The sequence below is a fragment of the Silurus aristotelis genome (assembly GCF_946808225.1).
Source record: "Silurus aristotelis genome assembly, chromosome: 2".
In the NCBI taxonomy this organism is placed as follows: domain Eukaryota; kingdom Metazoa; phylum Chordata; class Actinopteri; order Siluriformes; family Siluridae; genus Silurus; species Silurus aristotelis.
This window is the reverse complement of record NC_139575.1, coordinates 29,204,298-29,219,073: the sequence shown is the minus strand read 5'-3', so window position 1 is coordinate 29,219,073 and position 14,776 is coordinate 29,204,298. Positions and strand designations below refer to the sequence as shown.

At 38.1% G+C, this 14,776-nt stretch overlaps 1 protein-coding gene across 11 annotated transcripts in view; it reads right to left on the bottom strand.

The window, feature by feature from the left end:
* Positions 1–329: 329 nt before the first annotated feature.
* chd6 (chromodomain helicase DNA binding protein 6) overlaps positions 330–14,776 on the bottom strand; it is a 77,763-nt gene continuing 63,316 nt past the window's right edge. For 9 of the 11 annotated variants that reach the window (XM_083531264.1, XM_083531265.1, XM_083531268.1 and 6 more), the window contains 14 exons: positions 14,649–14,752; positions 14,425–14,554; positions 14,155–14,248; positions 14,027–14,075; positions 13,033–13,279; positions 12,472–12,680; positions 10,489–12,375; positions 9,329–9,474; positions 9,009–9,224; positions 8,405–8,881; positions 8,113–8,310; positions 6,647–6,790; positions 6,452–6,556; positions 330–3,493 (listed from right to left, as the gene is read on the bottom strand). In XM_083531264.1, coding sequence (XP_083387390.1) covers positions 2,453–3,493; positions 6,452–6,556; positions 6,647–6,790; positions 8,113–8,310; positions 8,405–8,881; positions 9,009–9,224; positions 9,329–9,474; positions 10,489–12,375; positions 12,472–12,680; positions 13,033–13,279; positions 14,027–14,075; positions 14,155–14,248; positions 14,425–14,554; positions 14,649–14,752 — 5,047 coding nt within the window. In that variant the 3' untranslated portion in view covers positions 330–2,452. The remainder of the gene's footprint in view (positions 3,494–6,451; positions 6,557–6,646; positions 6,791–8,112; positions 8,311–8,404; positions 8,882–9,008; positions 9,225–9,328; positions 9,475–10,488; positions 12,376–12,471; positions 12,681–13,032; positions 13,280–14,026; positions 14,076–14,154; positions 14,249–14,424; positions 14,555–14,648; positions 14,753–14,776) is intronic. The other 2 variants (XM_083531270.1, XM_083531271.1) reach the window with 1 other exon arrangement.

Below are 14,776 nucleotides of genomic sequence, written 5' to 3'. Positions count from 1 at the left end.
GGACAACAATTCAGATCCATGGACGCTCCACCTAGCCACTTACAAGACAAAGAATCCTCTGCTATTGTCTTGGTGCCAGATACCACAGCAAACCATGGCGATGTACACAGTATTGAGTAGGTGGTTTCAATGTTATGGCTGATCAGTGTTTTTTTTTTTTTTGCATCAGGATATAGTGTTTGCATCAAGAGATGTTGCTTAAAAACAGGACTATGTATAAACTATGTATTTTTTGTTTTAATTTTCGAAAAATTCTTTTGTAATCTCGATTTAAAAAATTTTATTTAGAACTGTCCCTATGTAAGGAACAAATGCACAGCTTCCAGAAATTTGATTTCTATATTCTGTGGCCATGGTATAATCTTTAATATAGGAAACAGAATTTATGCACCCACAGAAGCTTTTGTTAGTGTAGTAATAATGCTTCCCATTCCAAAACACAGACACTTAAACATATACAGTCCAAAATGAATATGTAACAAATACTATGAGCAAAATGCTAAATAAGCAAATGCATTTTGAATAAACTTAATAAATCAAAGAAATACCTAATGAAATCGCATATTTATATTTGGTGATTGCTAAGGCAAAAAAAAAAAAAGATAGCACAGAGTTCTAAGATATGACAAGGCAACAAAATAATGTAACACAAAAAGGAATCTGGTTATAGATGAGAAATACAATGTTTAGGTTTACATGGATGAAAACTGTCTCTGCAGGAGCAGACATGTTTGTACGTGTCCACACAAACAGACGTCTATACAATAAACAGAAGAAATAAAAACGCATAGAAGACAGAATACAGTTCCAGATAAATATTCACCATAAGGACGTGCAAAATGTTTTCACATCAAAAACAATGATAAGAACGTGAATTCAAGAATGTTAGGCATAGAAAAAAATCCAACATATGGAAAAAAAAAACCAAAAATATAAAAAAAAAAAACCACCAACAACAACAACAACAACAAAACAAAAAAAAAAGACCCTGCTGTGAGATTTGGAGAGACAAATTTGTCAACTGAAAGTCTTGGGTGTCCATCTAGTGTACATTATGGGTAGATACAAGAAATACTAGCACTGATTTACAGTTTCTCCCAATGACGTAATGACAATAAAAAATAGTGTGCTTTTAAACAAAAGTAACAGCAATATACAGCTATATAAATTTACATGTTTTAAAAAAATCTTGACAGATACTACTCTACACTATTTTCAGATATATCAGGTCAGACAAAAGCATTTAACAAGGCCTTCTGTCCCAGAACCAGTGCCTCATCAACTCTGCCCTTGTACTCTACATATAAGACAAAACACAGCAATGATGTCAATTAACACTGAAATGTTAATTTCACTAATAGTGTTCATATGAATTTGATGCTCAAAACACAATCTTTACTCAATGGCTCAATACCTACACTAATAGGTACTAAGATTCACTAAGAATCAAGAAATGAAATCCTAATGACACCTTGTCAAATCCAAGATCATCTGCCCTTGCTTGAAATTATTCATACGGAATAGTACATCTCTGGAGTGTTATACAGAAGGGGCATTATTTCAAAATGACACTGAGGAAATATATTCCACCTCCATGCCCCTGAAAATTTCTTGCATCTTTGTAAATGTTAAGCACTGCTTTCTTCTCTATTCTTATGATTCAACAGTACCCATTTTGAACTTTGTATTTATGTATAGTTTTCTACTTATTCCTAAATGTTTTGCTCTGAGAATTTAGCAGCAAGCAACTAATGATGTGCAACTAGTGTTGTATTGTAACAGCAGCAACTTTGCTAATAATCCATCCATGGGGAGCAGGCTTTTAATACAAACGTGAAACGTTTATATGTATTTCTACAAATAATCTAATCAATTAATTTTGTAAGCAAATCATGTTTTTTTTTTTTTTTCTAGAACCCTGTAAGCACCATAAATTAAAGACAAAAATGTGATGTCATTTCACAACACCTATCATTAACTGCAGCCAACCATTTTTGGACTCTTCCCTGGAACGCAAACATTGTGTGTGGATTGCGTTCAGTAGACAAAAAAACAAAAACAAAAAAAACCCCAAACAAACAAACAAACAAAAAAAAGCAGGATCATTTTTATGAAATCCTTTGTCAATTCTAACACTGAGCTAAGTGTGTCATACACAACCAGAACAGGTCAGGTGACCTCAGGACCCATGACCATGATGCAAGAGTGACATCTTCAGATTCAAAGTGATGTTTATTGGGTATTCATGTGGTACTGAAATGCAACTGTGTGCATGCTAATTACTTTGTGGTAATTTCAGCAAACTTTTTAAAAGGGTTATGTCAGAGAATTCACCTGTTTTGATTATGCAGCAGATCTATAAATGTTAAGAAGTTAATAAACTGATTTCTTTACACAAACGTTTACCAGCACAACACATACCGTTACTGTTACTGTTAATCACTGGAGGGCACTACACATCCTGTGTTTCTCCCAAGTCATCTTCTATTGTTTTCTCTACCTCTTCTTTTGTTTCCTCTACTGCTTTGGCTGTGCTGACCACAGATGGAGGGTCATTACTTGTAACTTTACTGGTGTCCACAGCTGACATAGATTCCTCCAGTCTGCCCTCTTTATGCTTACACTCCAGTGTCTCTACATCCCTCATTCCCTTCGTCTTCCCATCATGTACCACCAATAAACCATTGTCTTCATCCACAATTCCTTCATCCCTAATTTTCTTTTTCTTCTGCTTAATAATTCCAGTGCTATCTGATGGAAGTGCCATAATGCTGCCATGTGGCAGGAACATGTGGGGATACAGTAATCCATGAGGCATTCCTGCGATTAAAAAGGGGTTGAAGGCCAAATGGCTCCCACTGCTTGTAATGCTAGCAGTACTGCTAGAAACATTGGAGCTGGGAACAGCAGATAATATTTTTTTCTCATTCTCTCCTAGTGTTCTCTCATCTGTGCCCAGTCTCTCATCATTCGGCTCAGGGCTGGCTCTCTCTTTAGAAGCTGCTGTGCTGGAGCTGACTGCAGGGCTAGGGCTTAAGGCCACAGTGGCAGAGGATATGGAAGTCACTGTTGCCGTGCTGGAGGAGCTGGCAGATGTGGTTACTGTGGAGGCTGTAGCAGATAATGACTGATTAATCATTCCACCTAAATGAGCGCCATATATGGGTGATTGCACTGCTGACATACTGTGGAGCATCATAGGTAACATACTCAAGCCATTCTTAGCATCCTCTCCTGGTAGGGCTGCAGCCAAACTGGGCGGAAAGCCCATAAGCCCACCTATTGGAATGCCAGGCACGTTGCGAAGGCTGGGTAAATTAACCAAGTCCATGCCAATAAGCCCATCATTCAAAAACAGTGGTCCAATTCCAGCAGGAAGATCAGGAGCTTTGGGCATCTCACTGCGGGGTCTTCTGCCTCTACGACGTGTGCTAGGATCGCGATTCACTGGCTCAGTGAGAATCCGAGTGAACTTTCCTTCTGGGAGGAAACCCTTAAATATGAAGAAAAGAAAAAAAAAAAAACAAAGAAAAAAAAAAACCCTGTGTGTCACTGACTTATATAACACATTATTTGGATACACAAATGAATCCAAGAGAAACTGGTAATGACAGTTTATCATAACCCACCGGGGACAAAAATATATTAGTGACCAAAATAAAATTAGACAACATTAAGGACATTTAGGATTGATTTGATTTGTGACTTCACCTTTGTATATGTAAACATTTTATTGAAATAAAAAACTATTCAGCAAAATTGTGGGTCTACATTTTTATGCACATTTTGTCTTATTACCCACTGTTTCGAATATTTGATTTCCTAAAATGTGTGAAATAAACATTGTCAAAAAAAACAACAAAAAAAGTGCTCATTAGCTAATTCTTCTCTCTCCCTTCCTTGAATGAATCCCCCATACCACCCCTACTCTATTTAGGGTCTTAGAGAGAGTAGCTCCAAAGGCTGCACAGTATTTGCTGCATAATTTGCGAAATGCTTTGCAAACAAGGCAGCATTAAATGTTAGGAGGACGAGATATTTGTTGTAAATCTTATTTTTCAGTTTGATTTATGTATTTTGAATTTCTGGTGAGCTACAGTGCAATAACTCACTTAGCATGTCACTAGAAACACCTGTACATCTCTACATAAATACAGGCAAGCTGTTATGTTCACATCAGTCATCAAAATGGGGACAAAATCTGATCGAAGTGATTCTGACCATGGTATGATTGTTGTCAGACAAACTGGCAGATTTGTAAGTATTTATATACCTGTTGATATTCCAGAACTTTTACAAACAGTGTTTGTGTTCATAAAACTGTCACTAAGTGGATGCTTTATCTTTATTGCACTATTGTAAGTAGACTATAGATACTAAGTTGATGAGAGAGTTCACCGGAGACTGACCAGGCTGGCTGAGCTCAATTAACTCAATCAATCTGAACAATTATGGTGAGCAGGAAAGCATCTGAGAATGCATAAAAGTAAAACTTCGAAGTAAAACCACTACAACAGCAGACAACCCTAACCCAACCAAAACAAGAACAGAAAGCTGAGGCTGAGAATTTCTGCTGAGCCTCACAAATGCTAAGCTTCTGAACTTTCTGATTGCTTCAAACAGCTTGAATCCATGAACTCAGACTGCCTTTGTGTATAATGCTGTTGGTTTGCTGTGGAGGTTCCTTGCCACAAGCATATGTATGTATTTCAGTAATGAATTACTAGAATTTTTAATTACGTTACTTATTCAATTAGAATAATTAAAATATTAGTCCTTTTTATATTGTACCTTTCTCTTTGTTAGTTTCTGCTGTTTAAACCATGTTAGATAAAGCTTAATGGTGTATAACATATAGATTGCTAATGTGCAACAGGTAGTGGTGGACAAAGTACACAAATCATGTACTTGAATTAAAGTAGAGATACACTTGATAAAATATTACTCCAGTAAAAGTAAAAAGGTGCTCCCTTTAAACTTTCACTTGAGTCAAAGAACAAAAGTATATTTGAAGGCAAATATACTTAAGTATCCAAAATACTATGATTTATTATGGCTATAATGTCCTATTATCATTTTTGTCACAATCAACTCAGTTTATGTGAAAATAATCTAATGTTACTTTTAGAACTACACAGTACAATATTTACACTGAATACAAAACAAGTCAAAATAGAATTTATATTCCTCTCAAAAGTTTTAACATTGAGTGACCATACACACTTTCGGAGCGCTCGGCTTCAAATACCGCAAATTTAATGAAACAGCTAACTTAGCTGACGGACGGAAAAAAGCGCCAAGCTGTCGTTACTGTCGCTTTCTGTTGCAGTTTTACCAATCAGCCTAACCTACTAACATCACATTTATTTTTAAATCATCATACACAATTAAACTGTTTTCTCCAAGCTACTGTCAGATTCTTCTTCTTTCGGCTTCTCCCATTAGGGGTCGCCACAGAGGATCATCCGTCTCCATACCCCCTGTCCTCTACATCTGCCTCTTTCAAACCAACTACATGCATGTCTTCCCTCACCACATTCATAAACCTCCTCATTAGCCTTCCTCTTTTTCTTCTTCCTGGTGGCTCCCTCCTCATCATTCTCCTACCGATGTACCCCATGTCCCTTCTCTGCACATGTTCAAACCATCTTAATCGGGCTTCTCTCATTATTTCCAAAACATCCAACATGCACAGTCCCTCTAATAAACTCGTTTCTAATTCTGGCCATCCTCATCACTCCTAACGAAAATCTCTTTTACTCAATGCCACTGTCTCTAAACCATACAACATCTCAGGTCTCACCACAGTCCTATAAACTTTCTCTTTCACTCTTGCAGATACCGTACTATCACAAATCACTCCTGTCACTCTTCTCCACCCACTCCACCCTGCCTGCACTCTTTTCTTCACTTCTCTAACACACTCTCCATTACTTTGCACAGTTGACCCCAGGTACCTGAACTCCTCCAACTTCTCCACCTCTTCTCCCTGCAACTGCACCACTCCACTACCCTCCCTCTGACTTTCATTCCATTTCTCTTCAGTGTGTTCATCCACTTTCAAAATTGCTGTCGAACCAACGCTGAACTGTATGTTCGTGTAGATACGAACCAAACGGCAATAACAAGTTCAAAACAGAGCGTGTGCTCTAACCTGATTGGTGGATTGCTGTGTGCTTGGCCAGTAAAGTTTTTAACTTGTTTTTGCTGAATGTAGTTGAGTATAAAGTAAGATATTAGACTTTGAAATGTAGTGAAGTTAAAGTAAATGTCTCCCAAAATGGAAATTCTTTAGTAAAATACAGATACATGAAAAAGCTTCTTACTGTAAGTGCAGTAACAAATTAAATTTACTAATTATTATTTACATTTACAACTTTTTTTTAGCGTTTCAAATCAATGAATTTATAGGGGAAAAAAAAAATATATATATACAATAAGCAGAACTTACTGAATGCTTCACAACATCTGCCCAGTCAGGAGCCACAAAGTATTCTAGGTTTGCATCTAGCCATTGAGAGAGCTCCTTAATGGCTGGGGCCATTGCACCACCAAGCTAAGTGAAGAGTTATTAAAGCATTAAAAATCTCAGATTGTTCATATAATTGCAATTAAGGAAAAGAGAAAAGAGCATTTATGTTCTTACCCTGCGACCTGTGTTCCTGTGAACTACTGGGACTCTCTCCTCACCAGTTAGGGAATTGACATCCAGCTTTGTAGGGTCTTTACAGCGATGCCTCCTTTGCTTTGGACGTTCAGCAAAACTCTGCAGCATGCTTGCAGTCTGAGACTAACACATTATAAAAGAGAAAGCAAGTTTGTTTAAAGCTACATTTTCTTTTAAACACATAAAAAAAAGCTAGGTGAATATCTACACAGAACAAAAACAATTCACCATTTCACTTCTCTATTAGATCAATTGTTTAAACAATTAATAGGTCTGTATGTACTTTTTGTTTGAGCTGTGTTTTTTGGTACTTAACAGAATAAATGCAAATGGAGACCAGAGACCTGCGAGAGAAAAACAAGCCATTTTGAACTTGGGAAAGAGGTAAACTTGATTTCACTCCTTGAAACAGCAGGTCTATGTCAGTGTACTAAAGAAGAGACTCAGTCCAATAGTTGAACCTAAATTTCAGTATGAACAATGCAGGTGCATAATATGCTGATTCATGCATGTGTTTCAAAGATTTGGAGAATATTTATGTTCATGTACCTTAACATTTTTTTTTGTGTATAGTGAGTGTCAAAATGCAGTTTAGGTCGGAGGGTATACGTTGTTAATAGTAACATCTGTGTTACTAAACATGAATCCTTTTGACACCATCTAAACATGTCCTCTAACACACACCTGACACTTTCATTGCTGTGTGTAAAGAAGCTTGGCTTAAGTCTGAGAACATTGTGAGCTCCTACAAATGGGTAGAATGCTCCATCTAGTTGAGAAAATAGACCTTTTCCCTCTAGCCCCGGACAGAAGAGTTTAAGTATTTGAGAACTTATTTAGGAGTTAAAGAAAAGAAGAACACAAGACCATCAAAAAGATCAGGTCACTAGTAGCAGTGTTACAGTTACTGTACCAGTCTGGTAGTGAAGCAGAAGCTTTAGTTCCAGGAGGTTTTCATGGACTATATATCAAGATGCAGCCAAGACTGGCTAAAAATAACATTCCTGCTATTTTCAGAGCTTTTTCCCCCACAACAGTCAAACTATGGTGAGAAGGCAGTAAGACTGTGGTTACTGACTGAAAAAACTAATTCACAAAGACAGGTAGCACAACTGAGGTCACACTATAGGATTGTTGGGAATTGGGAAGAGTAGTTGTAGTAAGATAGTGTAGACTCTCCAGTTGGCTTGTGAACTGATTGAGATCTCTAGGAGAAGGAAATTGTGGCTGGGGCTTAAGAAGTTTAGGCAGACTTTCTCAGACTGTTGCAAACATGACCAGCACCAGTGGTCAAAAGAAAAAAGGGAAAAAATAGAATAAAAAAATATGCTACATTTACATTCGTTCAATGGTAATCACATTAGCATGTGCAGGTAAAATATTCTTTTAAAATTTTTTTATATGTTTCTTAATTTTCAGATCCCATTACATTTTTTGTCACTGACCGTTGAAAATGCAGGAAGCTCCATTCTGTAACTTGGGTTTTGTCTGAGCCATTCCATCAGGCTTTTACCAGCTGCCTCTCTGTCAACACTCATGGTGAGTGAATCTGATGGAGGGGGGACAGAAGAGGGGTGGGTGGGGCAGTCTGGCTGAGAGGAGGTAGAGGACACAATGGGGTGGTTGATGGTCTCTGGCTGGCCCTTTAAAAATCCAGAATGTGGTTGGTTACTGATTTTGACTAGAAAATGAACCTGATACACATATATGCAAATATATATTTTTAATCTACATTACCTTTAATCTATTTAAGTCTATTTCTCGTTCCTTCATCAATCCAAGGTCAAGCGTTTCCACGTTTCTCCTTCGACCTCTCCTCCTCCTCATTATTGAATCGTCACGACGAAGGCTACCATTAACAATCTGCCCTGTAACAGGGTGCACAAGTCCTGCTTGCAGAATACCTGCCATGTCCAATCCCATTAAGCCCTCCATGGAGCTCAGGTTAGCTACTTTGTGAGATGCTGACTGGACAGCATGGGACACATGTCTCAAAGATTCAGCCTCTCTACCAAATGCAATTTCTGTTGGCTTAGACAGATCCATGGCAGCTTCTTGCCAACCGTTTAGGAGGAGAGTACTCCCATGATGTGGAATGCCAAGTTGGATTTTTTCTCCAACATCAATTGGTTTGACAGGAACCTCTGTGTTAAACTCAAACCCACACTTTGAATGCTTGACTTCAGAAAGAAATGCAGGTGTTACTAACCGTTCCTGGAGACAGTGGGAAATGAAGCAAAGGATAAAATGGTTATAATGGTACAATTTTACAAAACAGCATGGTCTGTCATTATTGTGTTGTCAATCTTTATTTCTCGATTACAAAGGTGTAACCGGTTACCTTGTGTATATGGGGTATTGAGTGTGGAATGTTCAAGTTAAGGTCTTGAGGTAGAGGCATTCTTGCTGATAAATAACCTGCCCTTAGCTGGGCACTGTTGGACATGCAGGTGTTAACAGCTGAGTTGGGAGATTCATACTGCTGACTGGGGGATGGCCACTTCCCCTTTAAGATGGCTTGGCAAATACTGTCAATGCGGCTGATGATAACTCTGTCCTGAAAAAGTTAAATATATTACGGAGTTGTGTTGCACTTTAAATAACTTAAATACTTTTAGAAATGGTTATGAAAAAATCAATAGAAAAACAGATTACACAAACCTTGGGCCACTCGGAGAACGAGTAATGGGCTTTCTCTTGTAGCAGCCTAGCAATTGTTGGCTCCTTTGGATCTTGCAGAGTGCCTACCACCTCACATATGGATGGATCAAACTGCGGCTGCTCAACAAAACTATCTGCCAATAAAGCTAAAGATGCATACACAAATAAGCATAACAGGTAAATAAATATTGTTGCAATCTAACACTTTAAAATTACCGTAATTTCCGGACTATTAAGCCGCACCCACTGAATCTGACAAAGATTTGTATTTGCATATTTTATAAATAAGCCGCACCTGTCTATGTGCCTACATTGAAACCAATGAACTTTACACAGGCTTTAATGAAAGACAGTGCCTGTTACATGGCTTGTATCTAAACAGTAGCCTAACAAGAAAGTCATTGTTCACTGTCTTCCTCCTTCCTTTCACAACAATTTCTCTCAAGAATTTTTCTTTTGGCATCGTCGCGCGTTTAAAAATCACCATCGGTGAAGCTTTTCTTCCGATGCCGTGCAGCTCAGAACACAGGTGAAGTGCGTTTTTTTTATGCCCGGTTGTTTTCAGCGTGACGAATGATTTGCATTTCCTGTTACCAGTCCGAGTGAGAGGCAGGTCAAACGTCAGAGGAACCTAATTTAATATAAAGAGTTTCATTGGTTTACTTTAACTTGTTTACCAATTTCATTGGCCTAATTATATGGGGCTTAGTTTTTTGGCATGACGCTTGTGAAACTGGGAAAAACCCAGGAAAAATCCATAAATTAGCCGCTTCATTGTTTAAGTCGCGGGGTTCAAAGAGTGGGGAAAAAAGTAGCGGCTTATAGTCCGGAAAATACAGTATGCAATAAGAGATCCATTTCTATATAAGATGTAGATATTTATTTAGACATTTTCTTTGTAATTTTTTATTTTGTCATATTCTGAAAGTCAGATATAGGCTTGGAATTATCATCTCAGTTTAGTTTGCTGTTCAGAAAGTGTTATTATTGATCCTGGGTGGGAAAATCCCTAAAGCATTAAATTCTTTCATTGCATTACAGTGATTTTTTTCATTAATGGATCAAGTGCTAAAACTAAAAAAAATAGCAATAATACTGGATATAATGTTAGGCTCTGTATTAAAGATCATAAATAAACAAATTGGTAAGCAATATTGTACCTGCTGTCTTTGTTTCTTTTTCTTTTATCTCATCCTTCACTTCTGCGTCAGCAGCCTGTTCCAAGTGTGGGGTCCGTGTGGTGCTGTCAGGTTTGGGTTTTACTTGTGTCTCTAATGAATCCAAGAGTAATTCCTGTTTTATGTTCTGTTCAGTCTCAGGTTCTGGGAAAACAGAGTGGTCCGGTACTGGGTTGGGAAAAGTGGGAAACAAAGGTAATGAAGAAGGCAAAGTGTCGGGGGAGAGTGTGGGGTTGGCAGGACTATTCACTACTAGTTCTGACGAATTTTCAAGGGGTTTTCCAGAAGCTTCTTTTACCAATAATTTTACACTCGAACTTTGAGGGGATCCATCAAGTAGTTCCTCCAGGGTCCCTTTGCAAGGAATTTCATAAGGTTCTGTTAATGGCACTTTATCTTGCTCCAATAGGAGTTTTTTACAAGATTCTTCCAAGTACACTTGACAATCATCCTTCAGCTGCTCCTCACTTGGCATGCTGCACTCTACCTTTAGGGGCTCCAACTGATTTTCCATTAAAGTGTCGATAGAGGCCAAATTATTTGTTTTGCTTTCAATTTCATTTAGCTTTTGGTCAGTTTCCATGTTACTACTGCCTCCTTGGGAAGTTTCCTCATCCTTAAACTCGTATACAACATGATCTGGTCTATGTACTGAACTTGTGTTACAATGTGTGATGTCAGAATCATTTAGCTTTGTTTCTAGCGCTACATTAATGGATCCTGATTGATCAATGCCTACATCTGAAAGTGCAAGAGGTTGTGAAGCAACATATTCAGGTGGACTGGCAGATAAATCTGGCTGTTCCATGGATGTCTCTCCAGTATTTAAATCCTTGAACAACATGAAGCTTGGTGCTAGTGGTTCTACATGATCACTCTGTGAGTCAGAACTGGGTATGCTTAAACAGCCTGTAAGTGGATCCCCTCTTTCTTGTCCATCATCAGACTGAGCAGGGTCCAGGAATTCCGTTTCAAGTGAAGGTTCTACCAAGATCGGATCACCTAAAATATCAGATGTTTCTGCATGATCTGAGCTTCCCCATGGAGTCTGAAGTTCATCTAGTTCAACTGAAGGGGCCATTAACCCAGTCTCCTCTGAGGACCCCTGTTCTCCCACAAGAACATCATTTCGTAGTTTCCCATCTATAGAGTCAGTCATATCTCCTTGTGCCCCAGTAATGTCTCCTTGTACATCATATGAATTTAACATACTCTGACCAGCTGAAGCAGAATTAAATGGAAATCCATTGAAGGGCTCTTTACTAGTTTTGCTATGGAGGGAGCTGGAAGACAAGCCTTCATGCTGTAAAGACCCAAGATCCAAAGAGTCATTAATAGTGGGGCAGTCCAAGAAGCTTTCCCTGGAGTTTGCAGGCATAGTCAAAGTGCTTTCTGATTCTGCTGCTGCTGCTACTACTTCTGAGGCTTGGTGAACATGTGAATGCATGTGCTGGTGTAATTGTGTGGAGTGTAAGAGGGTATGATGATACTCTGAGGGCAGAGGAGAATGGCAGTGCCCTAGATAGCAGTGCTGATGGGGCAAGCATGACACTGGGTTTCCACAGTTTTCTTTCTGCATGTAGTTACGGTAGGCCTCCAGGAAAGACAAATTGGAATCATTCAATATGCAGAAGTCGGTGCGGCTAAGGCCATGCTTGGCTACACCAGTGAGAAGATCACGATCATGTTTGCCACATTCCCACCACACAGGCAAATAAAGACTTGGTCGACACAGTTTTAATCGTTCCCCTAGGAGTGGGTGATTCAAAACCTGCTCACGAACCTTTCTCATGAGCTCAATGCGGTACAATGTACGAGCAGCTCGTTCTTCAGTAATTGGTTCTATACAAAGACTTGGGTCAACCAGACCTACAATGGAGAAAAATTGAAAGAAAAATATTTATATTAAAAAAGTAACAAAACCAACACACCAAACAAGCAATTCCTTAATCCATCCATTTCTACCTTCATCTTTCCTTGGTGGCAGTCTGCAGGCAGTACGACACATGGACACAAAGCTCCAAAAATATCTCTCCAAACTTTCATCAGTTTTTCTTTCCAAACGAGCGAATATACGGAACTGGCTCCAGTCAAAAACCTTTTTCTCTGGGTCATACACCACCCCAAATGAAGACACAGTGCGATAGAAATCAGCCTGCTCACGACGTGTCCACCTGCAGCATAAACACACCATAGAATTGTAGAAAAAAATTTAGCTTTAAATAAACTGCAACTTGCACTAGACTTAGTAATTATTAGTTTTGCTGCAAGAAAAACATTGTTTTTTTTTTGTTTATATCCAATATATCCCTTCAAACATATCAAATCAATTGACTAAATTTAATGACTAAACATTGTTCATATTTACAATGCATCTACACATGCCTGAATTTTTTTTGTGTGTGTGTGTGTGTGTGTGTGTGTATGCACTTTGTTGTTACACACAACATTGTAAAATAAATATTTAACGATAAAAAAAGAATCAAACAAACAAACAAAAAACAAAAAAACTCTGAAACTGCTTACCTTCTTTGCCACTCAAGGAAAAGTGGATCAGAATTCGTCATACAGCGTCTTAGCTCATCACCCATTTGCCAGGTAGCAGGCCCAATGCCCTCATGCATGAGAATTTCATGTCGAAACGGTTCACGTCGTGTGTAGCGTTGATAAGCAGTGATAAGGCGTCGTAATCTTGCTGTAAGGGCAGACGCTGTTGGCCATAGTGCCTGACCTTGCTCCACTACCTCCTCAGCTAAAATATCTGGACGAGTTGCTACACAAAAAATACATTACTTATATCACTGATGAATTAAAACATCAACATAATGGCACCAGGGTACTTATGCATGACTCCATTTGTACCAGCTGAGCAGTTATTTAAAAAAGTACAAAAAAAACCTGCTATTAGACTTTTTAATTATTGAAGCAAAAAGAGGAATCAAAAGCTCACTTCAGTAAACATTGAAAACAAGGTAATTTGAGGCTACACTGTCTATAATAAAAGTGAATAAATCCATGCAATGAATGGTAAACAAAACAAAAAAAATTATTAGCCTTACATGGACAGAGGATGCTATTTCTAAAGCAGCATCTGTGAAGTTTTTCTGCCATGTTCGAACTTGGTAGCAAAAGGACCTGTGAATCAGCCACTGTGAACTGGTAAACTGGTAAACTAGCTAAGTGCAGAGTGAACAGTGCAATCCACTTCACAAAAGGCATTCTTTTGCAGGGTGCACATTCACAATGCCACGCATGTTTATTTAAATTCATATCCATTAAAATATATTTAAAGGATAGCAAATTGTAAAGGAATTCCTTTTGGGAAAGATAAAAAACAACAGAAACACACCTCTCTATTTTTAAGTGAAATTAATATCAAAGTGACATTATTAAAGTAAAAAAATATGAACAGGCAAAGTTTTGCAAAATGTACATTTGTAAAAAAAAATACATTTAACCTGGTTTCTTTACTGTTTAGATATCTATTTGCATCTTTCATCTAGTTTAAAAAAAAACCTACCTTCAATAGAACAGTCATGTTTCACTGTGTCCTCCGAGAGAGTATTTTCCTGTTTTGAAGGAAGCATATTGAAATTACCTCAAAATAGATGCCATTTAACCAACAATTTTCAAAAAAATATTATTTACCTGACATTTGATCATCACCTTTTTATCTTCTTTGTCCTCTATTTCCTCTGGCTTACCATCTACTTCTTCTTTTATATCATCATTCTTGCTCACACTGCAAAACAATAAATCAAATAAAGCATATGCTGGCAGCTACAATAAACCGAAAGTATGCTCATCAATGTAAATTTTGATTCATATGAATGGATTTTGTAACTTTAAGCTGTAGTGTTCCCAAAGTAAATGACTGCCTAATATACAACCGTTAGAGCGTGGTCAAGCATTATTTACCTGTCAGTTACATCTGGTGCAACCTCAGCACCACCCTGTTCTGCTGTAAGTGCGATGGCATCTGGCATGCCCACCCGCTCTAAGAAACAGAGCTGAGAATCTGCACGCATGGCATTGTACCGCTCATACCCTACACAATGACATATACCAGTTAAAGGCAATTAAACAATGATTCATGTTAAAATGTTCTAGTTAATCTCTATATATCAGCAGTTTCAACCAACCGTGTTTGTGTACTCCAATGAGCAGAGACTTATCTGCCTCAGAATCCCACCAACCAGTAGGAATTTCAATGTAGTCAATTTCAGGCAGGGACACATCTAGTGTGCTACCAACACACACAATTCATGAG